At 41.3% G+C, this 27,618-nt stretch overlaps 1 protein-coding gene across 1 annotated transcript in view; it reads left to right on the top strand.

Moving 5' to 3' along the window:
* Window positions 1-27,618, top strand: part of LOC117972646 (1,4-alpha-glucan-branching enzyme-like) — a 268,712-nt gene that overhangs the window by 127,094 nt on the left and 114,000 nt on the right. Inside the window, exons 9-10 of the mRNA XM_059028691.1 lie at window positions 20,856-20,971; window positions 22,090-22,217. Of these exons, the coding sequence (XP_058884674.1) occupies window positions 20,856-20,971; window positions 22,090-22,217 (244 nt within the window). The remainder of the gene's footprint in view (window positions 1-20,855; window positions 20,972-22,089; window positions 22,218-27,618) is intronic.

Here is a 27,618-nt window from a genome sequence, read left to right as displayed (position 1 = left end):
ACACCAAACATGTGGAAGAAGGTGCTCTGGTCAGATGAAACCAAAATCGAACTTTTTGGCAACAATGCAAAACGTTATGTTTGGCGTAAAAGCAACACAGCTCATCACCCTGAACACACCATCCCCACTGTCAAACATGGTGGTGGCAGCATCAAGGTTTGGGCCTGCTTTTCTTCAGCAGGGACAGGGAAGATGGTTAAAATTGATGGGAAGATGGATGGAGCCAAATACAGGACCATTCTGGAAGAAAACCTGATGGAGTCTGCAAAAGACCTGAGACTGGGACGGAGATTTGTCTTCCAACAAGACAATGATCCAAAACATAAAGCAAAATCTACAATGGAATGGTTCACAAATAAACATATCCAGGTGTTAGAATAGCCAAGTCAAAGTCCAGACCTGAATCCAATCGAGAATCTGTGTAAAGAATTGAAAACTGCTGTTCACAAATGCTCTCAATCCAACCTCACTGAGCTCGAGCTGTTTTGCAAGGAGGAATGAGCAAAAATTTCAGTCTCTCAATGTGCAAAACTGATAGACATACCCCAAGCGACTTATAGCTGTAATCGCAGCAAAAGGTGGCGCTACAAAGTATTAACTTAAGGGGGCTGAATAATTTTGCACGCCCAATTTTTCAGTTTTTTATTTGTTAAAATAGTTTGAAATATCCAATAAATTTCGTTCCACTTCATGATTGTGTCCCACTTGTTGTTGATTCTTCACAAAAAATTACAGTTTCATATCTTTATGTTTGAAGCCTGAAATGTGGCAAAAGGTCGCAAAGTTCAAGGGGGCCGAATACTTTCGCAAGGCACTGTATGTTATAAACGAGACCGTTTTAACCAGAGTAAAAAACCCATGTTGTTTGGCAGGGACCTGCCTCCTCAATACAAATGGAACTCCGTTCTAACAAGATCCATTGTAAGTGGAGTGCAACTGTATATATATCTTGTTACTCACTTCATCAGAAAAAAAAAAAATAATATAGTGCCCTTAATTATTACTTTAATTAAAACAGCAGTGCATTTGTAACGGGGAAATGTTACGTGCGTGGGTCGTCACTGAATAATAATGAGTCACCATCAAATGTATCGCATTAAAATGTACCCGTCAGGATCGCTGTGCTTTTTTTTTTTTTTTTTTTTAATTTAGTAGTTGCCAATTATTTTTATTATTTTCTCCCAATTTGGAATGGCCAATTATTCTTAGGCTCAGCTGACCACTACCACCCCTGCGCTGACTCGGGAAGGCGAAGACGAACACACGCTGTCCTCCGATGCGTGTGCCGTCAGCCGACCTCTTTTTTTCCACACTGCGGACTCCATGCAGCCACCCAAGAGCTACAGCGTTGGAGGACAACGCAGCTTACAGGGAAGCCTGCAGGTGCCCGGCCAGACTATAGGGGTCGCTGGTGCGCGGTGAGCCGAGGACAACCTGGCCGACTTGCCTTAACCTTCTTTCTTAAGCTGTTTTTGTTTGGGTTTTGTTTGTGTAAACTGTGACAGGCTGCTCTGGAAAATGCTGCATTCATAGTTATGTCTGCACAGGTAACTGTCAATGCCGCTAAGAATGCTTCGAAGAGAATTTGGTTTAAAGTTGTCCCCATTTTATTTTTTACAACAAGATGACATTTTTGTTTGTCCAGGTCTTTTTCAGGTATCTGGTGAAATTCTCTCGTTTCTTCGTCGGAAAGCAAATGTGACTGTGAGGTTTATGTCAGTAAGTGTTTTACTTCTTGTATTTTAATTTTCTTGCTCTTTTAATAAACAACTTGTTTAAATTCTTATGTTAGTGGCGTGAACCTCGTTTTTTTTAATTGTCCATATCTTTGTTTTGAATGTAGCCTATTGTCTGTTTTACAGTGCTTACTGTAATTAGTGATAAATATGGAGGCTGTTGACACATACTGGTAGCTTACTAGTCTACATTGCTGCAATCATTATCCACGGATGGTTGGACTCAGGCTCTCAGTGAACTGCCTCAAAAGCCGTCTGACAGAGTCCCGAGGTTAACTTGCCTGCTTGGAGCTGTTCCAGCCCAACATGACACTGAAGGCTGTCACATTACCAAAGCTTCTGGGCCTAATGGCAGCAGCTTCCCAAATCCTTCCCCTGGGGCTCCTCCACATCACCTGGCCCTGCAGAATTTTTCCAGAGGTCTATGAAGGAGACACTAGCTTACACAGACAACATGGCAGTGGTGGCCTATCTAAATCACCAAGGTGGTTTCCAGTCCCTCAACCTCCATCGTGTCTTTTCTGGGCCCATGAAAACCTCCTGTCCCTGAATCTATGTCCCTAAACGGTACATAGCTCCTTTCTCAATCTCATTCCTCTTGCAGGATTTTACTCCTAAGATTGAATTGGTAGTGTGTTTTTTTTTTCTTCGTTAAAAGTTTTAACTATTCCAATACTTAAACTTCTTTCAAGGTAGTTAGAAGTTTAATGGTTGCAGTGCACGGAAACTTTGTTTAAATGTTTTCATAAGGCAAAGGAGATTCTCAGAGAAAATACAATACTTCCAGTTGCATTTGAAATATTTAGTGCTTCACTGCTTCTTGTCATTGATTGACATCTGGCCATGCAAGGAATACATCCATTTTTAACATATTTTGAAGAAAACAGGCCTAGCATGAATTCATTTTTTTCCCACACAAAGGATTTTACCTCCTCTTATCGCATATCACAAAGGTAGAAGAGCAGCATCTTGTGTTTAGGTAGACTGTTGGTGCCCCCCCCAGTGTGAAATAAATACTATTTGTCTGGTAAACTATTTAACGATTCTTAAATCCAAACTAATGCATTTTGGAAAAAATGACTAGAATTATGATAAGAATAGTACTTTTGTATTTAAAATACTTTCCAACAGCAGGATTTCATGCTATGATCTCAAGGATCGCAAACAAAGGCTTTACTGATTTTGAGCTCCATGGGGAGTCAGCTTGTTGCTCAGATTGCAGTTTTTATGGAAGTGTGTATATCTCAACTATATACTTTATGTAATGTATAAATACATGTATACACAGATTAAACTGTTTTGAGATTATTCAGGTAAATCTCTTGGGGAATTATAGAAAAGCATAGCACAGTATGATGACATAAAAATTATAGAAAAAGAAAGTTATAATCTGGGTGCCAAAAGTCGCTGTAAACAAAAAAAAAAGTAACATGCATATATAATAAGGATTTCCAAATAACACAATTGTTTGTTGATTTCCTATTGCAATATTTATCATATCTTACATTTATTTATGGTGCAGCAGGTACTTTTTTTCCTCAATGACAAAATAAAACGTTGCAAAGGCAGCCCTTCGTGTCAATGATATCATGGGGCAAGTACAGCATGGAAGAGGAGGCCTTGGTCTCAGTTCAGCTTCTCCTACATGGCACAAAGCAGCCCCAGCTCAATGGAGGAAGGTGGTAATCAACAAGGTGCAAAAGCAGGTGGAGAGGATGAGGTGCATAAAGGCAGTTTCCCAGACCAAGCAGAATGGATGAGATGGGAGAGTGTGGAACAACGCAAGATCGGCTGGCGAGATCTATGTACAATACAACAGAGCAGGATCAGTTTCCTCATCAGGTCAACATATGATGTTCTCCCATCACCACAGAACCTTAATCTATGGGTAGGAGAGGATCTGCGGTGTCCTTTGTGTTCATCGTCAGCTACATTGACACATTTTGACAGGATGTAAGGTGGGTCTTAGCCAAGGACGGTTTACTTAGCGTCATGACCAGGTGCTGCGATGTTTGGCCTTAGCATTGGAAGACAAGCGCAGCATGACCAACAGGTTGTCACCACCGAGGATGGAGAGTACAGGTTTATGCAGTGGAGGTGGGTTGTCGAGGATTTGTGGCACGTTCCACAACCCGGTTTCTCAGAGACGCCAGATTCAGTGGTCAAGAGTTGCAACGCATAGTGAAGAGCTTATCTGAAGCAGCAGAGAGGAGCAGCAACTGGATTTGGTTGAGACGAAAATATTCTGGTTGGGGACCTCAAGCATAGTAGAAAGAAAGCAACGTTGATGGAAGGTAAGTAAGCTGGGCTTAGCTGAGTGGGGGACGGACGGGGGTGATGCTGGGATGCCAGAATCACTTTTGTGCCCTCTTAAGGTGTCGTGGGCTAGTCAACGAAACACCAAGGATGGAAGGTGCCCACTTGAAGACCCCAGAGAAGTACCCTACTCAGCTCAGTCCAGACGGATGCGCTAGGGAAGCTGCACTGTGGTTGATCCCTGGAGCCAGCATTGCAGCCGTTGTGTGTGCTGATGCGCCAGGGAGCCAAAATAGGCTGATCCCTGAAGCTAGCATTACACTTCAGCTATCAACACCAGGCAGAAGGATATCTGCATCATTAGATATAAGGAAACGCAGATGGATCACATTAGTTTACAGTAAAAGAAGTTGGTGCTTATCTTGGCGAAGTCCAATATCAGCATGACATTTTAACACCTACTCTCATGTAATGGAAATCAATACTGTGGCACTTGTAAGATTACCAGACTTCTTTAAACATGAATTGTGTATTCTGTCTTGAAACCTTGAACTGATTACTTATACTGTATTTGTTTAGCAGTATTTAAGTAGAAAATAAATACTATTGCTGCAAGATGAGGGGTTGTTTTAGTATTATTTTTCTATTTTATATGCTGCTATGTTTTACCTGTGTTTTTTTTTTTTATTATTATTCAAGACAAACTTGTGGAAAGTTACTGAAGGACATATTCTTCATTCGGGCATGATATTGTTATGCTTTTGCTATTGGTTATCGCACATTGGCGGGAAGGAGCACGATATATCAGCTGAGAGCGGGACTGTGGGCACGCTCTTGTCCCCCCTCCAGCGACTTTAGGAGAGTGTTGTTGAGTGTTCAGTGTTGTTGTCATTTTTCTTTAAATAATAAAAAAAAACTACCATTGACAGTATGCTGGCTGAGTCCATGCCTTAGTCACCGCTGGAGAAAGCAAGCTGCTTGTCTCCAGCCAGCCTCCGACAATCTACCAGATTCACATGCCGACCTGCCTCGGATAAGCCAGGGAGTAAGCGGACAGAGATGGAGGGGCAGGCGGTAACAATATATTTATGGTGTATTGTCCCCTTCTGAACTAATGTGTGTGTCTTGTAATCTCTAAGAGCAATATGTCGTCTTAGCAGGGTTTGTGTGTCACATGTGGGGATTGAAAGTATGTATTTTAGTAAATTAGAAGTGACCAAGAGAGAAAAGGTATGGGAGGATATCAAACTGTACTGGAGAACAGTTTCAAAAATGAATAATTGTTGAAGAATGATGTAACCACAGGTTAGGTATAAAAAGGGTTATTTAGATCTTTTTTGTTAAACCAGAGGAAGTAGTCTCTGAAATTGGTAATTATACCTTTTTCATATTACAGTCTGTTCTGTAAGTCTAATACAATATTAGTATGAAACTGACCAATTGTTGTATTGAGTTAATCCACAAAGTAAGTCTTGCACCAGTGAGATTGTTAACATGGCCCTTTAACAATCTTAAACAACTCAATGCCACAGAAAAAGGTTGATTCATGTAGAAGTAGGGCTCCAACTTAGAGGCAGAGTGGTAATATTAAAGATTTTACAACGTTATAGCATATTATTAAAAAATACAACCACTGGCCATGTGGAGAAGCATATAGAAGTACATCATTGAAGCCATCACTATATTTACTGTATATGCAGGACATATATACAATACTACTCCAAATATGATTCAGAAAGAAGTACAGGACAAACCCCCATAACACAGTGTGACAGGGTGAGGAGCCCTGCACATAAAAAGGGGGCAGGGCAAAGCCCTGCCATAAATGTATTTATTTAGTTTAGTTTTGTTATTAAAAATCAAATGTATTTGTTTATTTTTAGAACAGGGTACCCCTCTGCCCTTGTGCAGTTTATTATTTTGTATTATGATTTATTTATTGTATTTGTGTATTTTTAAATGACGTTGAAAACCGTGCGTTTTGTTATTGTTTTATTAAATATGACGACGAGAAGCCGTAGGTTTTGTTTGGTAGTGTGGATGGGAAGCCCCGTCCACAATTAAAATCCTTGTGCAGAAGGTGGCCATCTCTCTATTAATTAATTGTTTAATTTATTGTTAATCGGGAGATGGTCACCTGCATACAAGCCTGCAGCTCCCTGCACTCTGGGTGGGTGTTCGGAAGTGGAGAACGAGAGCGGAGGAGACGACAGAAATCAAATTAAAAATAAATCTAGGGACAGTGAACGCGATTTGCCCAGCCTGACTTATTTTCTTATTGTGTTCGAGATTTGTTTTTGTTTAAATGTTTATTTTATTTTTGTTCTATAATTAAATAAACGGCGCTGCAAGCGTCTTTTGCCCTGCAGTTACCTGTTTGTGTTTGTTCCTGCTTCTGGCCTGACGTCGCCACATCGGCTGCCCCGTCACACACAGAAATTTGAATAAAAATATTTTGTATTGATTATGAGACGCTTGGTTTGAGGGTCCACCACTTGTCCCGCTAGGTGCAAATAAATCAAATGCCAGGACAAAAAAGTTACCAAATTGTTTCTCTGATAGAATGGAATTGGATGATGTAATATGTTTATGTGGCAGTCGTCACTCCTGAACCTAAGCTGTATGCTTCAATTATTCCAAATACGTATTCTGAAGAGTCTGTGTACCTGCAAGTGGAGTTTAATATTCCTCCATCAATCCATGTGTACATGTAGATATAGATAACCAATCAGAATACTGCACACATTTGGAATGTGCAATGGAAAGCAGCATCATGAGCTTTAATGAGGCGACGCAGGTTGAACTGGAGCAAGTTATTGAGAATTATACAGAACACAGATAATATGATATTTAACAGGATAGAAATTACGTGAAGAAAAAGTAGATGACATAAAGAGCGCAAATGTGATTTTGGTGACATGCTTTACCCCGTCCTTTTCCATCTGCGTTCGTGCCAGTAGTCAATATGACTGTGTGGCCTCACTGGCCTCATTTTCATGTTAGCTGTAAGCAATTTCGATGATGACATAGACGGGGCGACTGTTTCAAACTAACCAAGTAAGGGGAGATTTATTTCAAATGCAGGTGCTGTGAAAAAGGAACATCAAATGGTGAAGGATGGAGTGAGAGAGAAGACACACTTTTTCCAAACAATATATATATATATATATATATATATATATATATATATATATATATATATATATATATATATATATTTTTTTTTTTTTTTTTAAATAAACAATAAATAATATAGCTGGGTTAACTGTTGTGGAACAAGCCTTTGTTATATTTAGAGCTGCTCTGAAGAAAAAAATAAATGAATACAAATATACTTACTTCATAACTAGTGGAAGTAATGTACTCCATAGTGATGTACATTTGAATATGCACATATTAATTTGCTGTGCGCTGACTGAATGCCGTAGTTACACAGCTAAGAGTGCAAAGTCTAACACAGCCGATGGAGGCTGTAAAGGGGTTAAAGTTAATGAAGCCACGTTCCAAATCACAATTCATGTACATCTTAAATAAGCTCTTTATTGAAAAAGCTAAAAGTATACAAATAATTCATGTTTATGAATATAGCTAAACACTGCAGTCACATATGCCAAAATTGTTTAATGAATGCTTCATTAACAAATGGTGCTATGGCAATAACAACAGCTTTTTTTAAACACATAACACCAGGTTCTTCACAAAATAATATTACAACTTTGTGTCATAATACTGCCACATTACGTAGAGCAGTGTTTTCTCATTCTTATTATTGGTGTCTGAGCTCATTAAAATTAAGCCCTACATCGTATCTCGGTCTTTGGTTATATATATATATATATATATATATATATATATATATATATATATAATATATAGTTTGTATTGCAAATGTTACAGAATTAACTGCATTTGTAACCGCATGCTTGCAGTCTATTTATTGCAGTCTGCCTCTGTACTTGATAGCTTAAATGGTACAGAATCATATTTGAACAAATTACAGTAATAATAATGACTTTTTCATCAAATGTCAATAGAGCTACAAGAAGAAGATGACCTTCAGTGTAGGACAAGTATGAGTGCAGGTTTGTTGGTCATTAATAATTTGTAGTGGCTAAAAATCTAATACTTCTATTTAAAAGCCTGAAGTATTAATACAATACATTGATTTTTCCACATGGTAAATGAGTTTGCTACAATATTTTTCCACATTCAATGGCTTATATGATGGTGTTCCAAATAAAAAGTGGAAAGAATCCACTCTTGCTGCAGCTGGTACTGTTGCACTGTATTTTGTTATTTGCACTGTATTTTGCATCAGTAAATTTCAATGCATACTGTGCTGTGAAAGGCAAATTCCAGCATCCTAGGCTTGATAACTGAGTGTATATTTTTTGGAACTGAGGCTTCTGATTGGATTTCTTATTCGGCTATTGAAATGTAATGAAGTATGAAAGATGTCTCTGACATGTCTGGCCAAAAGTCAGGTCTGTTGTCTATTGTGTAACAATTAGTGAGCAATTACCTTGAGCAGAGATGGTGTCTTACACCACATTCTGTGTAACAAAGCCACTACTTTATCCTTTTGTTAGAATGTCATTTTGGATTCAATGATGTGGTGAATAAAACAGCAACTGTTATTACTCTTGGCGAGTTGTCTCTTGAAATGTATTTTCAGAGCTTTCTGTAGTGTTGTTTGCTGATATGTACAGTACATTAAAGTATTATTGTAACATTCACCAGCTAATACACAACAGATTTACAAAATAAATAAATCTTTACAATACTTAGTTTAAAATTATCAAAATGTATTTTTCGTCTTTTGTCCATAGTGTGGAACTTAATCCTGGTTTCAATTTCACAAAATGGTGGGGCCAGATATTGATAAAGAAAGATACTGATCACCTTGGCATTCAGATATCCATGTGTTACTAATTTGTCATTTATAATATATTAATTGTAAATAAATAAAATATCTAAATTATATTGATATAGTTTTATTTATTATGTCTCAATCCTAAAATTATAAGTGATGCAAAACGTTTGGCCATAGCAACTGAAAAATACATATTTGTATGAAACAGTTGTATTTTAGTAACTAAAAATAAATTGCAAGTAATATATAGCGTTTTGCTACTGAGTAGTATTGTGTGACAGGCAGGATTTTATATATATATATATATATATATATATATATATATATATATATATATATATATATATATATATTTAGCTCAAAGAGCCAGCTGCCCAACGTTTCGATATGTTGTACATATCTTTCTCAAGGGAGCCTGTGGTTGAATCAAAACATTGGAGGTATTTATAGGTTTTTTGACGGCATGACAACTACTTGTTAATGTTTACATTCAAATCCATGATTTATTCTTACATGATGTAATGGTGTTCTATATATATAAATTATTTATTTATTTTTTAATAATTTAGTCGTTGGCAATTATATTTTATTATTTTCTTCCCAATTTGAAATGGCCAATTATTTTTAGGCTCAGCTCACTGCTACCACCCCTGCGCTGACTCGGGAGGGCGAAGACGAACACACGCTGTCCTCCGAAGCGTGTGCCGTCAGCCGACCGCTTTTTTTTCACACTGCGGACTCACCATGCAGCCAGCCAAGAGCTACAGCGTCGGAGGACAACGCAGCTCTCGGGCAGCTTACAGGCAAGCCCACAGGCGCCCGGCCAGACTACAGGGGTCACTGGTGCGCAGTGGGCCGAGGACACCCTGGCCGACCTAACCCTCCCTCCCCCTGGGCGGTGCTCAGCCAATTGGCCAATTGAACGCCGCCCCCTGGAAGCTCCCGTCCTCGGTTGGCAAAGGAATAGCCTGGACTCAAACTCGCGATGTCCAGATTATAGGGCACATCCTGCACTCCACGTGGAACGTCTTTACTGGATGCGCCACTCGGGAGCCCATAGGCAGGTAATTATGAACACACAAAAAACACCAAAATAACAGTCACCAATGAAAGTGAGATAGAAAGATTTATTTGTGGTGTATCTAATTGTATTTCGTTGTTTTTGGTCACAAAAAATGCATTGTTATTAAAATACACATACGATGCATCTCTTGTATTTAGTGATGAGAAACAGAGTGGAGATGTACAGTATTATTGTAAGTGAATGAATTGTGCAGGTATTTCCAAACTGAGGGAATACAGTAACAAATAAAACCTTTTTTTGTCATTTACCAATGAATTGTAGGCTATTTTAATATAACTGTGGTGCTGCCTTGTTGTGCCATTTCATTCAAATAAAAGTTTTAAACAAGTGACCACAGCTTGCTGATGCAGCTTGCTGATGCTCTAGTGCCTTCTACTTTCTTTCTTGAATCCTTTTTTTCCCTCAACCAAGTGTCAAATATCATGAACTGTGACAAAAATTACATTTCTGGGAGTTACAGTTCTTTTTCAGGAAGGCATGTGCATATAAAGCTATATAAAATGTCATACTTTTTAAAATCAAAAAGCCTCCACTGCCTCTAACCTCTCACTCACGTCCAGCACCTGTGTGTGCAATTTTTTATTATTTATTTTTTTAAACATGACATCTTGATATTTCGGACAACCTGTCTGCTCCAGACATGTGCCACAGCCATAACTTAACGATGTAACCAGACGGTTTATGCCACTGATGTCTTAAGTAGGGGACACAGCTCATTGCATACCTCTGACAATTGGTTAGATACAATCTACCTGTAACAATCCATGACAGCAAATCACATCTAAACCCATTACTGTCCAGTAAAATAACCTGGCAGTAGTTTTGTAAATGACATGTTAAATACTGCCCGGTAGTGTGTGTTTTTTTTTTTTTTTAAATGGCCGTAAATTACCGCCATCTTTTATGCATATGGACCTTGTTGTTATTATTATTATTATTATTATTTATTTCTTAGCAGACGCCCTTATCCAGGGCGACTTACAATTGTTACAAGATATCACATTATACATTATTTCACATTATACAGATATCACATTATTTTTACATACAATTACCCATTTATACAGTTGGGTTTTTACTGGAGCAATCTAGGTAAAGTACCTTGCTCAAGGGTACAACAGCAGTGTCCCCCACAACCCTCCGGTCAAGAGTCCAGAGCCCTAACCACTACTCCACACTTCTGCCCCATAATTTGATTATGCTATTTGAGATCGGAGGTAATTACTAATGGTATGTTTGGTACGATCTCACTACAAACATGAATTTAAAGTTTTATAAAAACCAAAGCTGTACTTTAAATGTTGTCTAAAGAATATTTAGTTTATTTCTTCACTTCCAAAACACAGTGATCACCTCTAGGATGCCATCTTCTTGTTTTGTTTCTTCAATTCCAAACAAATCCTGAAAGAGATTCAAATGCTGTGCTGAATTCAATTTTCCACTAACCTCAATTTATACACTGGAAGAAAGTTTGTGTTTATACACATGGGTGAAAGTTTTCCATCTATAGACGAAATTCTGTAAAAATGACCTCTACCTGGTCCATTCCTATGATTCATGTAGAAATGCCAAACAAAAAATATCGTGGTAAACTGCGTCTGCTAAGAAATAAACTGTGAAATGTTTTCGCACATACTTGATTTTTGTGACCTTTTTTAGAGTTTTTATTTTAGAGTTTATTTTCTCCTGTTGAACTGTAACTTGATTGATAGGGCACAGGGGAGGCAAACTATATATTTTGCCCCCATACTTTTTTTGCTCTGTGTATACAAACTATTATTATATGTTTTGTTTGAAATGTAATATAAAAAAACAGAATAAAATGCAGCATTCACAAACATTGGTTTGACCCATAGTCCTTACTGCACTATTTCCAACAGCTAAGGTTAGCAGCGGCGTGCCGAAGCTGCAGTTCATGGAGACTACAAAAATGATTAATTAAATATAGGCTAGGTAGCTAGATAGTTTAGTTTGTTTTATTCTCTGTTAATTAAATGATATGCATTGGAAAAATGGGCAAGAGAGATCCAGACAGTTATTTTATTTTATTTTTTTAAATAAGTTAGTAGGTTCATGTTGTTGCAGGGCTATTAACGGTTTTAAGTTCAACACCAACTTTAAATAAAATGTTGTTACTGTTCTTAAGCACCAGTAATTTGAAGCAGTGGTATTTCAAAATAACATAAGCCTGTTTTTACTTTAGTGAAGTAGTATGGCGGAGTGTCCCGCCCCTATTTATTATTATTTGTATTTGTTTTCGGCGCGGATAAAAGCGCCACGTCTTTTGGTATTGTTTTTTAATTTATAATTTAAAAACCCTGTGAGGATGCGTGGCTGATCAGCTACTGATTATTTAACTAGCTGACAGTCACGCATCCTTACCAAACACGTGCAGACTGTGGCCGAGGGGTAATAAGATAATTAATAGCTAGTTAACCCCTCGGCCAGAGTATAAGAACCTGCAGCTGTCCGTGCTGCAGGGTGGGTGTACAGAGAGGAGGTACGGGGAGATAGAGAGGAGACAGAAAATAACAATTGCTAAAACGTGCTGGATTAGCCAGCACGACACTTACTTGTTTGTATGTTTATTCGTTTGGTCCTCGTGCCCTTTGTTTTGTTGTTTGGTTCAAATCATTTGTTTTGGTTGTTAATAAATTCAGCTGAACGCCGTTGCGTTCAGTTTCACCCGCCCATCCGTTGTTTTGGTTCTGTTACTTCCTGGTCCGTGACATCACCACACCTCACCCCTGCAAGCCAGCCTGCCACATATGGTGTCAGAAGTAAGATAAACAACGCCTCCAGGAGCAGGACCAGGGAAGGAAAGGACGTTTTTTTTTTTTTTTTTCAAAAAGTATTTTTTTTTTGTTTTGAAAAAAAAAAAAAAGAAAAAAAAAATGGGAAGAAGCGGCCGAAGAAAGCAACAGCAGCAGGAGGCGCATCAAGAGCAGCGCGGGCCCGGTCACAGGTCCCGTCACGTCTCTACTACGCCGGATGTTTGCCTTGCCTGTCTGGATGAGGAAGGGTGGTGCTTCCTGTGTGGCGAGGTCAGGGATCTTCCACTCAGCCAGAGCCACGCATGGCAGGAGATGGAGGAGCCTGAGCGTCCGGCGTCAGGGGAAGAGGTCCCGCTGGCTAAGAGGCCGACAAGTTCACTCTCCTCTGAGGGAATTTGGGGCTGGCTGGTGGAGCCTGGGAGGAATGCCGAAGAGGCCCTCCCCGATGTGATCAACCTCCTGTGGGCCAGAGATGGAGAGCGATGGGAAGCCTGGGAAAAGCAACACTGCCCAGTGTCCCTCCCGGAGGTTGCGGACATGGTAATCCGCTACCTGGCTGCAGATATGGCAGGGCTACCACTATCTCCAGCTTCATCGGGAAAAGCCCAGCCGCTGCCATCTCCAGCGCCAGAGGGAGAGGAGTCATCACTGCCTTCTCCAGCGCCAGAGGGAGAGGAGTCATCGCTGTCGTCTCCAGCACCAGAGGGAGAGGAGCCATCGCTTCCATCTCCAACGCCAGAGGGAGAGGAGCCCTCGCCATTGTTTCCAGCACCAGAGGGAGAGGAGCCATTGCTGCTGTCTCCAGCGCCAGAGGGAGAGGAGCCATTGTTGCCGTCTCCAGCGCCAGAGGGAGAGGAGCCCTCGCCACTGTCTTCAGCAATAGGAGCAGTGCAGCAGGAGCTGCCTCTGTCTCCACCACCACCAGGAGCAGAGCAGCAGGAGCTGCCTCTGTCTCCACCACCACCACCAGGAGTAGAGCAGCAGGAGCTGCCTCTGTCTCCACCACCACCAGGAGCAGAGTAGCAGGAGCTGTCTCTGTCTCCATCACCACCAGGAGAAGAGCAGCAGGAGCTGCCTCTGTCTCTACCACCACCAGGAGCAGAGCAGCAGGAGCTGCCTCTGTCTCCACCACCACTAGGGGCAGAGCAGCAGGAGCTGTCTCTGCCTCTGCCACCTCCACCAGCAGAGGGTGAATGCCTGCTGGTTCTGCCTCAACCGCCGTGGGAGGACTGCTTGCCCCTCCCACCTCCACCAGCAGAGGGTGAATTCCTGCTGGTTCCGCCTCAACCACCGTGGGAGGATTGCTTGCCCCTTCCACCTCCACCAGCAGAGGGTGAATACCTGCTGGTTCCGCCTTAACCGCCGTGGGAGGACTGCTTGCCGCTCCCAGCTCCACCAGCAGAGGGTGAATGCCTGCTGGTTCCACATTCACCGTCATGGGAAGAACTGCTCCTGCCCTGCCTCGCACCGCCCAAGGATGCCTGCTTCACACCGCCCAAGGATGCCTGCTTTGCACCGCCCAAGGATGCCTGCTTCGCACCGCCCAAGGATGCCTGCTTCGCATCGCCTGGGGCTGCCTGTTGCTCCGCATCGCCTGGGGCTGCCTGTTGTTCGGCATCGCCTGGGGCTGCCTGTTGTTCTGCATTGTCTGGGGCTGCCTGTTGCTCCGCATCGCCTGGGGCTGCCTGTTGCTCCGCATCGCCTGGGGCTGCCTGTTGCTCCGCATTGCCTGGAGAGCCACCAGTTACAGGGTACGAGGGAGAAGTGGAGCTCCCGCTGCCGCCTCCATGGCCAGGGGCTCCCCTCCTGAGTTTGCCTCCCGAGGGTCCGCTGTTGCTGCCGTCTCCTTCCGAGGGTCCTGTTTTCCCTGGGGTCGCTACCAGTCCTGCCATGCGGCAGGAAATACTGTGGCTGGAACCCCATGAAGGGCAGCTGCCGGCCACGAAGAAGGGGGGGAGGTCAGAAGACCAGCTCTCCCAGCCGCACTTTTGCGGCAGGAAATACTGTGGCTGGAGCCCCATGAAGGGTAGCTGCCAGCCATGAAGAAGGGGGGGGGGTCAGGAGACCAGCTCCCCCCGCAGCAATTTTGCTGCAGGAAAACGGGTGGCCGGAGCCCCACGGAGGGGAACTGACAGCCATGAAGAAGGGGGGGGGGGTCAGGAGACCAGCTCCCCCCGCAGCAATTTCGCTGGAGGAGAAAGGGTGGCCGGAGCCCCACGGAGGGGAGCTGCTGGCCATGAAGAAGGGGGGGCAGGTCTGGAGACCACCCCCAAAATTTTTCTGGCCAGAGGAGCCGGCCTGTGCATGGTCCACTGGGACGCTACAGTTGTGTGGGCCCGTTGCTGCCCCTGTTCCTGGGCCGGGTCTGCTAGTTGGGACTTTGGGGACTAAGGGGGGAGGTGGCGGCCCACTGGTCCTGTGGCCACTTTTCCCGTTCTGCAATGCGTTCAAAAGTTTTTATAAACGCCTCCATGCCATCCTGTTCTGTCATTTTCTGAATGAACTTGTTAGCCCTGATAGGTAGGGAGTGGGGGGTTCTCTGGTACTGAGAGCTAGGATTTTTTGATCCAACTCATGTACCTCCTGTCGCAGTGCTTGGGAAGTGTTTCTTTGCTCCTCCAAAAATATGCGGTTGGTCTCCTGCTGCACCTGGGTCGCTTCTTGCTGAGTACGGGTTGCCTCTTGCTGAGACATCACCGCTTGTAGGAGGCTTTGTACCACCGCTTCCATGTTGCTGTGTTTGCGCTATCTTTTATCAGTGGAGATGAAATGCCCGCATTCTCCACCATATGTGACACACCGGGGTAAGTCTGCCTCTTGCAGGACCGTCTTCACTGTCTTCTTTGGTGTAAGATAGAACCAGGACCAGAAATGAAATAAAACAGAAGGTGCCTGTATATTTATTTGTACCAAACAAAACAAAACAAAACAATATCTACCTCCGTTTGGAGATCTGACTTCACTCCCCCCCCCCCCCTTTATCTATCTTATCCACTGGGATAAGATAGATAAAAGCTAAGCTACTTACCAGTTTTAAACTTGTTCCACCGTATTTCTTTTTGTCTTTTCCTTAACTTCTCCTTTCTCCACAAAGTCTAACCGCAACCCCCATAAGCCTCCCCCAGCTCGACCCTGAACAAAGGAGATCATTTCCTTTTATTGTCAACCAGTCCAGCCACTTACAAAACTAACACCTCTTAAACACCTGCAGCTGTGCTGGTTTACATTTCAATTAAACCCTATGTACTCCTGGCCCTTGTAGCTTCTTTGGTGGCTGCCATTTTTGTAGGCCCTATTAACTAAAACTTCCACATTGTCTCTTGGGAGATGTAGTATTTACCTTCTCAATCCGTCACTTTCCAGTGCCGCGGTCCTGTATACCATAATATGCTAGGACCCACATATTTACCATTCATGACCAGCCCATGTCTATGGTCACAATATATATAAACAATAGTTTAAATAACATCTATACCGAGTTTACAAAACTGGGCAGCTGGAAAGAAACATACTTAACATCAACAAGTGCACCAAAAAAAGACAAAGCAGTCAGTAAACAATAAAAGTAAATAGGTTATACTACTCTACTCCTGCTACTGTATATGGAAATCGGGGAATATCTCCTACAGGTGACTAAATAGAATTAGAATTACTAGTGCAAACTACGACTGTCAGTTAAAGATGAGCTACTGTTAGCTTCATTCCCCCCACCATGCTTAAAGTATAAATCTCAGTGGGTATATTTGAAAGATCATTAGAAGGTTATTGTAGTGTGACAAGTATGTTGTCTCTTTATACCCTGTAGGGATTTTTAAGGAAGCCCTATTTAACCATTTCCTGATTTCTCATTTGCAATGTTAAATACTTTCTACAATTAGGAAACAAATGAGTAATTTAAAGTTTTTTTTTTTTTCTTCAAAGCCTGTTTTATGAATACAGAAATGCTTGATATTCCTGAAACGATTATATAGTATTGATAAAGAATCCAAGTACATTCCAGAATTGTTTCGAGAACATCAATCTGTACTTAATACTTTAAGCTTTGTGACCAATGAGCATATTAACATTGAGAAAAGCATTAACCTTGAATGATGCTTCAGTGATATTTTATAAAGACGTCAATTTTAGCAGCCGTCCAAAATACAGAAATGGAAACTGAAATACTTCTGTGTACAATCATGGGGTTTACATGATCATGAAACATTACCTAAGCTCTTGATGGCCATTTCCAAATTACATTGGGTATACAGTCAGACAATGTGGATCTGTCAAATTTTGGAGGAGTGACATGAAAGCTGCCCTAGCATTGTTTTCCCATGAGATTTAGCATGGCTTCTGGGATTAAAAATCAGGAATGTATGCTGTGTCCCTGAGGGACATTTTGTTTGTTGAATTAAATTTTGAACCCTGTTATATATAGTGCGCAGTCTGACTGAAAACCTCGCAGTAACTCCAATGATGATCATGGACTGATGCAGCAACACCAATTTGGAGCCATGAACTCGATAACCGTGGTTTGGGAAAAATGGTCATGCTATCAAAATTGTGGAAATGTATACAGAGCAGCATTAGCTAAAAAGGTCTTTGTCCCTTGCACATTAATCTAGTTTCTATAGAAACCTGTTCAGGGCCAGAAAGAGATTAAGGAAATCAGAGACCTCCAAGAATAAGATCATATTTTTTTTTGTTGTTGTTTGTTTGTTCAGAGAATATGCCCTGGGGCTTTTGTTATTATTTATTTCTTAGCAGATGCCCTTATCCAGGGCGACTTACAGTTGTTACATTATTTTTACATACATGTATAGTCTTCTGCGTGCAGGCAAGTATATCTGAAATCCATTAAGCTTTTTGAAAGCTAACAAATTTTGGCTTTGGATGTCTGTGAGTTCCAAAATCAAAGAATCTACACAGTTATACATCCTCTACACAGTAATAATTGTTTTCTGTTTTTGTTTAAATTTGTCTCAGTAAACACACTTTGGTGCTCTTGTGCACTTTATATAATCTGTATGAAAACAGTAGTATTGTTGCGTTGGTATGTTAGGGCCTTTAAGGACTGGAAGTGATTTCCAGTGAAAAGTCCCACTTTTGAATTAGAAGAAAAGAAACAACTCTTTATTAACTCATTTTAAATACAAAACAAAATAGGCCTTTGGGCCTTTAAGTTTGAGAGTACAGTCACCACCACTTAGCACGGGCGCGTTTGTGTTAACCTGATTCACCCGGTATAAACTCCCACACAATAACCTGACATTCAAAATGTCCCCCAATCATCAGCAAAGTAATCAAAACAAACAAGCGTGTATGCAGTTAAAAAGCTTTATTAAGACACTGATTACACTAATAAAAAAAGATTTATTAAAACCTATGAATGTAATAAAAAGTATGTTAAAAAATGTAACACAAGTGCAAATATACAATACAGGTAGGCTACATTACTGCAAATTGTTTCCAGCGAAGAACTCTGTGACACGCATCTGGACGATTTTTTTTTGCAAGTATGAATGGCAAACCTTGTCAGCGTTTTCTAAAAAAATCCCAATTCAACTCTATATCCGGATGCTGCTCCATATTAGCAGTTTTACAAGCTCAGCACGTACGTTTACGTCGTCTGTGTCTGTTTCAGGCAGAGCGTCCTGGTTGCTAACGTGACACTGCTGAGAATTTTTCCTCTTTTAAATCCCCTCTGGTGTTGTCAGAGTTTCAGTTTCGGTTGTATTTTCATCAGCACTCTCCTCCTCAACTACAGAAACCCAAGCTTTTTTCAAGCAATGTTTCATTGTTTCCTGACTGACAGAGTTCCAAGCATGCTTTAGCAAGCGCACAGTAGCCAAGAGACATTTTATTTACTTTGAACTTTTGTCTCTTTTCTCTGTCCAGCCATGCTTTTTATTGCAGTCAGTGCTGTTTTTTTCAAACTAAACCTGACACTGCGTACAGGGATTAAATAACCAAGGTACAGTACAGGGGTAATCGCTCAGTAACGAGGTGAAAACAGCTGACTGATCGATCTGTCAAGCTTTTACTACAATAAAGTGCTGCCTTTTGTATTGAAATCTATGTGAATGGCAAGGCAACGAGGTGAAAACAGCTGATTGGTGGATTAGTAAGAGTGATTACTACAGTAATAAGCAGTGCATTTATTATTTAAATGGATGTGAATGGCACATGACAAGATTCAAACAGCTGAGTTTGACCAAAATATATGGCATGCTTAACACGGTATAAATGATGTCTTTGTTACTGAAATCACGACTGCCCGAAATAACCCTGATCCTGCTCTTATATTAGCAACGTTGTAGCTTTCAACTCTCACAGTACTGACACCCCTTAACTACTTAAGCGATAGTGCCCGGCGGTGATGGTTGACCGCGATGGGAGTTATGCGTCCCATGCTGAAGGCGAGGGCGGTAACGAAAGTTAAGGTCAACTATCAGACGGTAGAGCAATCATCGAGAGGGCACTATTGCTATTGGAAAACTATTTTTACCAAAAAAACACCATAAAACCTAGATTTACCTTGAACTTGTATTGATTTGTGGGGTACTTTTCCGCTGAGTAAAGACATTCTAAGAAAATAGTCCCGAACATTTTTTAAATAAAAAACAAGGATGACATACATATAACGAGAAAAACGATGATTTTTGTTTAGTTATTAACTTGTTAGGGTTTTAATCTGGGCAATTACTGAACAGTCCATTTACGATTAAGTCTGAACTGCTTGTTATTGGAGCGTCATTTGAGCTGACAGGGAGTGGATTGGCTGGTGCGATAGTGACAGGAACAGGATTCACTGCTTGATTGGTTGGTTTTGAGTATTGTTTGGATGTTCCAGCCGAAGATAGTATTGTAGACCAATTGTTCTCTCTACCTCGCTTCGCCCACGCTACTCCACTACTCCGCTCGCTCCACTGGCTCCCGATCACCGCTCGCATCCAGTTCAAGACTCTTGTACTAGCCTACAGATGCCTTGATCAGACTGCACCCAGCTACCTCCAGACCCTCATCTCTCCCTACACCCCCACTCGACCTCTCCGCTCCGCCTGCACTAGAAGACTGGCTCTACCTCCGCTACGCTCCCCTGCCTCCCGAGCCCGCTCCTTCTCCACCCTTGCTCCGCAGTGGTGGAACGACCTTCCTACAGATGTCAGGACTGCCCAGTCCCTGACCACATTCCGGCGCCTCCTTAAGACTCACCTCTTCAAACAGCACCTGTAGAACTCCTCTGTTGTATCCTGGGACACTATCACCCTTCATTTAAATATGCTTTATTTTGCTCTTATCTGCCCCCTATTTTACTGCATTTAATCCTGTACCTCAGAATATTGTAATCTCCCAAGTGTTTAATCTGTAGTATTTTGTACTTAATCATATCCTGATGTAACTATCACTACTTAATCATATCCTGATGTAACTTTCACTATTATCTGCTGTATTATTGAATTGTGGTTTGTCACACTTGAGAATTATTGTATTTCTTGTTCTTATTGTATGACTTATATTGTAACACTTGAATGTATTTGTATTTGCTTGCGATTGTAAGTCGCCCTGGATAAGGGCGTCTGCTAAGAAATAAATAATAATAATAATAATAATTGTGTTTTTGCTGAACATTTGCTGTCCAATAGCTGTGAATTGAGCTTTCATCACGGTGCCCTGTTACAGACATGATTAATCTTGTCTCCAGACCAGTGCCAGGTAGTCAGTTTAGCTGTAAGCAGAAATGTAATTTTAAAAAAGCTGGTATACACGTGGATTGATTTTAAATTTGATTCACAGTTGGTGCGGAGATGTTCCAGCGGGTATCTACCGTCTGTTAGAGCCCGCTAGAGCTGGAAGCATTCGTTTTCTAATACCCTGAGTAGCGCCTCTTGAACCCTTCCTTGGAAATTGTTAATGTCGTAAATACAGATACTGTAACTTAAAGTGGTTAAAGCTAACACATTAATCCTATCTGTTTACCTTATATTTGCTATATACTGTAGGTCTCAAATGTGCAGTTTTCTAAGACACCTATGTTTTGTTTTTTGATTTTTTTCCCTCTCTAGACCAGAATAGTGTCCTAGTTATCATCCAACTGTCAGCTTAATTAGAAATCATAACCTTTGTATTTTACTTTTGTCTCATTTCAGGTGGGAAGTTTTAAGATTTTTGCTCTCCAACTTGCGTTGGTGGATAGAGGAGTATCGGTTTGATGGCTTCAGATTTGATGGAGTGACTTCTATGTTATACCACCACCATGGCATTGGTAAGGCTAATGTACCGGGATGTGTTCACTTTGTAAATTACTCAGGAGTTCTGCTAGAAGCAAATCCCTTTAAAATAACATTTCTCCCATGGGTGATAGGTATCCTCTTTATTTGTAATCACTGTTCTCACATATAAAATACTACATTTATGATACAAGAACTCTTTAGCTGTTTCACTCTGTCAAGCATTTTACTTTCTACTGCTTTTCTGAATGCAGTGCAGGCTGGTAAACGGCATGAATTCCAGTTGTTTTTGGAGTTAAAAGAAGCAGCAGTTACATGCATTAACTGCTATCTGTTTATTATGAACTGTGCACAATAGCTTCATATTTCACACACATTTTATTTTGATTTCTCTTAAAATGTATGTGATAAGATTTGCTGAAATATGTATAAAAATATATACACTAGCTTTGAAACCATAAAAGTTAGGTGAGAAGTGGAAATTGACCAAGAAAATACCCCCCCCCCCCCCCAAAAAAAAAAAAATGAACTCCATAAAATACATTTAAAATTACAAATTCCCAAATAGGTATTGCAAGTGCAACAATCTGAAATATGGTGCAATGACTTCTACATAGCAATATTAAAAACAAATCTAATACAGCTAAGTACGTTCACAATTATACACACTGATACCACAATTGTTTTTATTGTAAAACAAACAATATATTAGCTTATATTTTAATACAACTATGTCAAATAATGTGTAAAATATGATTTTAATTTAATGGACTGTACATATACTTTTGCTATGTGTTGGGTTAACTGTTGAGGAGTATCCCAAAGTCCATTCTCATCTCATTCCAGGGCTGAGGGCATAATATACCCAAGTGTTTAATGTTTTGGAGTAAACCACAGAGTAAAATTGTAAAAGAACAATTTCAAATATTAAAATCACATAAACGTGCAAGGACAGGAACAAACTCAGTAGTGTGTAGGGCCACTATGGCCAGCAGAGCGTTGATTTGACAAGACAGCAAGGTTATAATTGTTTTGTAGGAAAACAGGTTTTTCAGCGAGCAATCTGAAAATGATTTTAATGTGGAATTATTAGTGTACTTCAATAATTACAGGTCATTTTTCTAAATGTGTTTTCTTTTCTCCACATTTGCAGGTACACGGTTTTCAGGTGACTACAGTGAATATTTTGGTCTACATGTGGATGAAGAATCCCTAGTTTATCTCATGCTGGCAAACCAGATGCTTCACAGTCTCTGTCCTGATTACATTACCATAGCAGAGGTGAGAAATAAATGATTCTTAACACAGTGTGCAGGAGGGAAGAGCTATTGTTTCATATCTGGTGCATCCTGCAAAACTGCAATTAGAAACAAAAAGGTATTTAAGGGCACTTTAATGTAATATGACTTCAAGCCTGAACAAATATGACATTCACAGCTTATAAGGTCGCTTTCTTTGAAGACATGAATCCAAAAGCAGCTTCTTTTTTTCGGTCAATCATTTTTAGTGTCCATGTAACAGGGTGTGTGGGTGGATCACTGAGGACACGGGAGTCGGCGAGTGTCTTTTGAGATGCCGCCCAGGCGCACAAGATTTATTTATTTACCAGCAGCGGTATTTTTTGTTACTTTTTGACACAGTTCTTTCAGCACATGTAAGTGCCAGTTTAATAAACAGAAAAGTGAAAACCCAAACGATACAAGAAAAAAGGAAAACAAAACATTGTAATAAAACTACAAAATAAAGTGCTGATTTTATGCAGTGTCTCGCCACCTCCGCTAACCTGCGAGGTACGAGTTAGTCTGACGTTCTTCTATTCATCAATACTTGTTTGGGCGTGCCCAGTTCCCCCCTCCCCAAGCTAAAACTAAATCACGTCCCCGGGACTGTCCGTCTCCGGTATGGAGCACGTAGCACTTAATGTTTTTATTGAGGATTCTAGCAGTCTCTGCTGTTGGCTCTCTTTCTCCACGGCGGACTGCTGCTGTCTCCGCAATAGGCAGTGTTTCTTTCTTTTCTCTTGTTCCTTTTTCCTTACTTAGTATATGGTGTATCACCAGGGTATTCTACTGTTCCGGCCATCGCTTCTGCTCAAGGGCTAAACGAGGAATAGGAGAATGTCACTCATGGGATCGACCGTCCCCCCCAATCAATCAAGGAGGTCCAAGCAAACACACCCCTGCTCAACCTCCTTGTGTCATCGCCATGACTGGCAGGCGGGTCAAACAGGGCTTCAATCCCCCCCCCGCAGGATCACACATGCGTCTGATAGCCAGCACAGATCTCCCCTCTGTCACATATCCTCCCCCCAGAATGGCACCACCAGTCCATTCGTAAACCCTGCAACCCTATGCCTCCCTGCTCAATGGAATACCCTGCAGGCATAGGGCTGCAGCGCCAAGTACCACCACGTGATCCTGGTGTTGTTGTCTTTCATCTGGTGGAGCCATGCTAAAGGGGCATGGTCTTTGATCAGGGTGGTGTCACCCCAGGAGGCAGTAAAGGAATGCCTCAACTGTCCACTTTACTGTCAGGCACTCCTTCTCGATGGTACTATAATTTTTCTCATAGGGAGGTTCCTGCTGATATACAGGACCGGGTGCTCGCTTCCCCGCACCTCCTGAGACAACATTGCACGAAGCCTGTCTTTGACACATCTGTCTGCAGGGTGACCCTCCTACAGAAATTGGGACTGCACAGCACTGGCTTGCTCAAAGCGAGAAAGGCGCTCTGGCACAGCACTGTCCACCAAGTGTGCAGAAGTTTGGGATGAATTTCCGATAGTAACCCGTTAATCCCAGCCAGGGCTTCAGGAGGTTTACATGATAAATGTGCTTTTCTGTCCACATCTCTCTGACCAGATCGAGCACACCCCAGGGTCTCCGCCCATACAGCAGCTTCAATAGAAAAAACCCTGTGGAAGCCTGAGGGACCTCCCTGATAGGAAAGAGAAAGGGAGGAATCAGTTGCGCATGTCACTTTCAATGAATCTGCACAACATGCTTTTTAAGGTTTTACTAAAACGCTCCACTAAAACATCAGTCTGGAGGTGGTAAACTAATGTCCTGATGGTCTGTATCCTTAAATGCTTGCATGTCTCGCGGACCAGCCGTGAAAATAAAATTGGTTCCCTGGTCGGTCAGCATTAACCAATAGGTCTGACTATGTCTACCCCAATATGTTCAAACAGCTACCATCAGTGGCAATGGCATGTCCCCATCAAGCCTTAGCCAAAAGAACTGTGTCATGAGCCTTGCTCTAGTTCTAAAGGGCTTAGGAATGAGCAACTAACCAACCGTGCCCACCTGAAACCGATCGGATTCTCTCCATTGCCTGCCCTCATGCTTAGCGGCCCGGCGTTCCCATTTTGTTTTTCGGGGTTTAAATCTATGGCAAAACCAAGCCTGGTCGTGGAAGGGGAAGATGTCTCCAATTACGTCCTCCTTCTTAGCCAATGGAGGGAGCGGGGCAGTCACAGCAGCCAACCAATATTTGAACTACTCACCGCCCCGCCCCAGAATGACAGGCACTGGCAAGCGAGAACACAACCCCACTTGTACTTGCGTCACGTGCTGGCCAATTTTTTAAAATTTACTGTAACCTTCATATCCCCATGAATGCTCTTATTAACCCTTTGCAGTCCATTTATTCAGCTCGTCTCAGGCGCGTCAAGTCCAATTTATTTTCACACAGTTTATTTTAGACACGCTGTTTAAAAGTATTTTTTTCACAGTAAAATAGGTTTAAAGGGCACTGCATATCAACAGTACACTCAGCCCCGCCCCACCCCTTGTTTGCTGTATTTTTCACATACCTCTTCATAGTCGTGGATACCGATAAAACATCTCCTGATCACTCGTTTTATCACCAAACTTCTCAATAATGCGTTCCAAGTCATTATTTTATTACTATAACATCTGAAAAATCTCTGCAAATGTCTGTGATATTCTTTGAGTGCTGGATGCAGAAGCAGCTATCTTGTTTGTTTATGGCCGTGTTATCTCTGTGGTGCCGGGGCTATGTGTATTGCTCAGATCCGTCCCCTTTTTTTTTTAGCTTCTCTCGGCTCCTATCAGTTTCACTCGGCCATTGAATGGTTTTCTCGGCTTTTTCAAGAGAAAAAACGACTAGAGACCTGTTTTTTACGTCTCTTTGATGATGTCAGACAGGGTCCGACATCGGACTGGAAAGTGAAAATTGTAATGTCGGACCTGGTTAACCTGTCCCGTTACTTGTTTATGTCCCAGTGAGATTAACTCTTCTTTTGTTAGGGACTGACCACCTCCTGAATCCAAAAGAGCCTGGGTTTGTATACCATCCACTGTCACAGGAAGGACAAAACCTGTCTGCTTGAGTTATTGAGGTAATTGAACATTCTTACCTGGACGGATGAGGTCACATTCCATAGCTGGGCAGTCCTGAGCAACATGGCCCACCTCCTGGCATGTCCAACACTTCAGTGGTCCCAGTTTTCGCCATGATGCTCCCAGTGGAGGTCCAACACTGCAGCAGCCTGTAGGTGTCCCCGCCCTGCCGCGGCCGTAATGCTCCGTGCCAAGACTTGATTTTGCATCCAATCTTCAGCAAACTTGTATTTTGTTATACACTAGACTCCTATAGAAGCTTCAGATTACAGTTGACTATAACTTACCTTGTGCACAGTGTGCCTGCATTGTTTTTTTTTTGTTTTTGTTTTCTTTAAATCAGGAAATAAATATGTAATAGAAGATTTTGTTAGCAGTAACAAAAGTTGTGGAATTGTCATCATTTTTATATTACTGCTGATTTTACTTGAATACCCTTTCCTAATATGAATATACAGTTAAATAAAAATCAAACTTAATATGGATATTATCAAAATATGGATATGATTTTGATAATATGGATATTGCTGTAGTTGCTGTAGAAACAGTAAAAAAAAAAAAAAGAAAACCTGCTCAAGATTTGGAAACCAACTGTAAATTAGATGATGCATACATATGGCATATCAATGGGTTGGGCTGTTGTATTGAATGCTTAATATAGCTTTTGCTGTTGTGTACGAATGTATTATGTGTGGCCATTGCTATGTACTGTATATAAACCTCATTACAATTCTGTTACCTATGGGTCATTCAATCTCAAGTGAGACAATGGTGTGGCAGATTGTCATTAAAAAAACATGCATATTGGGCTCTGAGAATTGAAAACACTAAAATGTCCTGTCTTAGCCCAGCATGTACAAAGGTGAATTGCTTTCATGTGCAGTACAAGAAGTATTGGGGCAGATGATATCTGGTAGAACCCCAACATTACACATGACTGTAACCCAAACTTAAATTTGAAGAACCATGATATATTTCTATTTTCTTTGCATTGGTGGCACAGTTGCTGGGAGCCAGGGGTCCTCTTTTAGGGGCAAGTGAAGCTCACTTCCCAACCTTAGAGGCCGGCAGCGTCGTCTCGCCCCCTGAGAGGAAGGTTCCCTCTGGACAGAAGAGACCCTCCGGCCAAAAATGTTAACTACATTTCGTTTTCCATTCTTTTGCTTAAATCTATTTATTCATTTGCACGCGTACCAGTCTCCCCCTTTGTAGAGCAAAACTTTCTCCCAACTTTTGAGCTATTCATTGACTCAACTTATCGAAGGTGGCTCTTACAGCTGGAGGAGGGGGGCAGGGGGCAGAGGAGAGAGCCCCCTGGCCCTCTTTGTGTTTATTTCTTTATTCTCTTTTATAGCACTTTTGTTCTCCCTGCAAAGATCGCAAGACTCTCCATGCGGACTCAGCCGAGTCTGACCTCTCTCAATTTAAACGTCTCAGTAAGCCAAGGAGACCTTAGATCGTCCTCTATCCTTCCTTAGTTTCCCCTTGGGAAGTTACCTCGCTTCCCGGCTTAGAGGTCTATTGATTGGCCTCACCTCGGGGCGGTTCTTCGAGTAGTCAAGGGGAAAACCCTATTCTGTTGCTAAAGTCACAAACACTTAGTCTCTTTATTCTAGTAGTCCCTTTATGCAGGTCTGGCTCCTGCCTCGTAAAGGAACAGTAATAATACAATAATGATAATGATAATAACAATAAAAAAGGAGATAGGAGAGATGTGTTTAACTGGATAAATTCCCAGCATCAAATCTTCACATCTTTTACAGAAAACTCAGTGCTAGGCATTTGTTGTCTGTTTTTACCCACTTAGATTCCTTGTTTGCTAAAGACATTGATATGTCTGAATTGATAATGTGACAGTTCTGGCAGACAACATTGTATAAACCAATAATCACAAAGTTTAGACTTTAATACAAATCTTTAATAAATGATGTTTAATCTCTAAAAAAAATAACAGACATGGTGGTAGGAAAGATTTTAGGTTTTTAAACTGTAAATGTACAGACATACTGGGAACTAGTCTAGGAAGATCAATTTTGTTCATACACTTTTAATAGGACAACAGATTCTGAAGTTATTCAAAGCTTGAAATGGCTTTAGTTATATAGATTAGCTGCTCCATGGTTTAATCTAAAATGTATCAACTTGGATGCATATTTTGTTCTATCCTGTAGCTGTAAAATGTTTTATATGTTAACTAAATCCTAAAATCACTTAATGCACATATGTACATATGCAAGCTCAGAGCCAATATCCCCCGCCAAACAGGCAGCATTCTCACACAGCGCTTTCTGTTACTGTGTGTCTTTCTTAGAGGACCT

Source organism: Acipenser ruthenus, chromosome 8 (genome assembly GCF_902713425.1).
Source record: "Acipenser ruthenus chromosome 8, fAciRut3.2 maternal haplotype, whole genome shotgun sequence".
In the NCBI taxonomy this organism is placed as follows: Eukaryota; Metazoa; Chordata; class Actinopteri; order Acipenseriformes; family Acipenseridae; genus Acipenser; species Acipenser ruthenus.
Note: the sequence above shows the minus strand (reverse complement) of the source record. Positions and strands in the feature narration are given on the sequence as shown.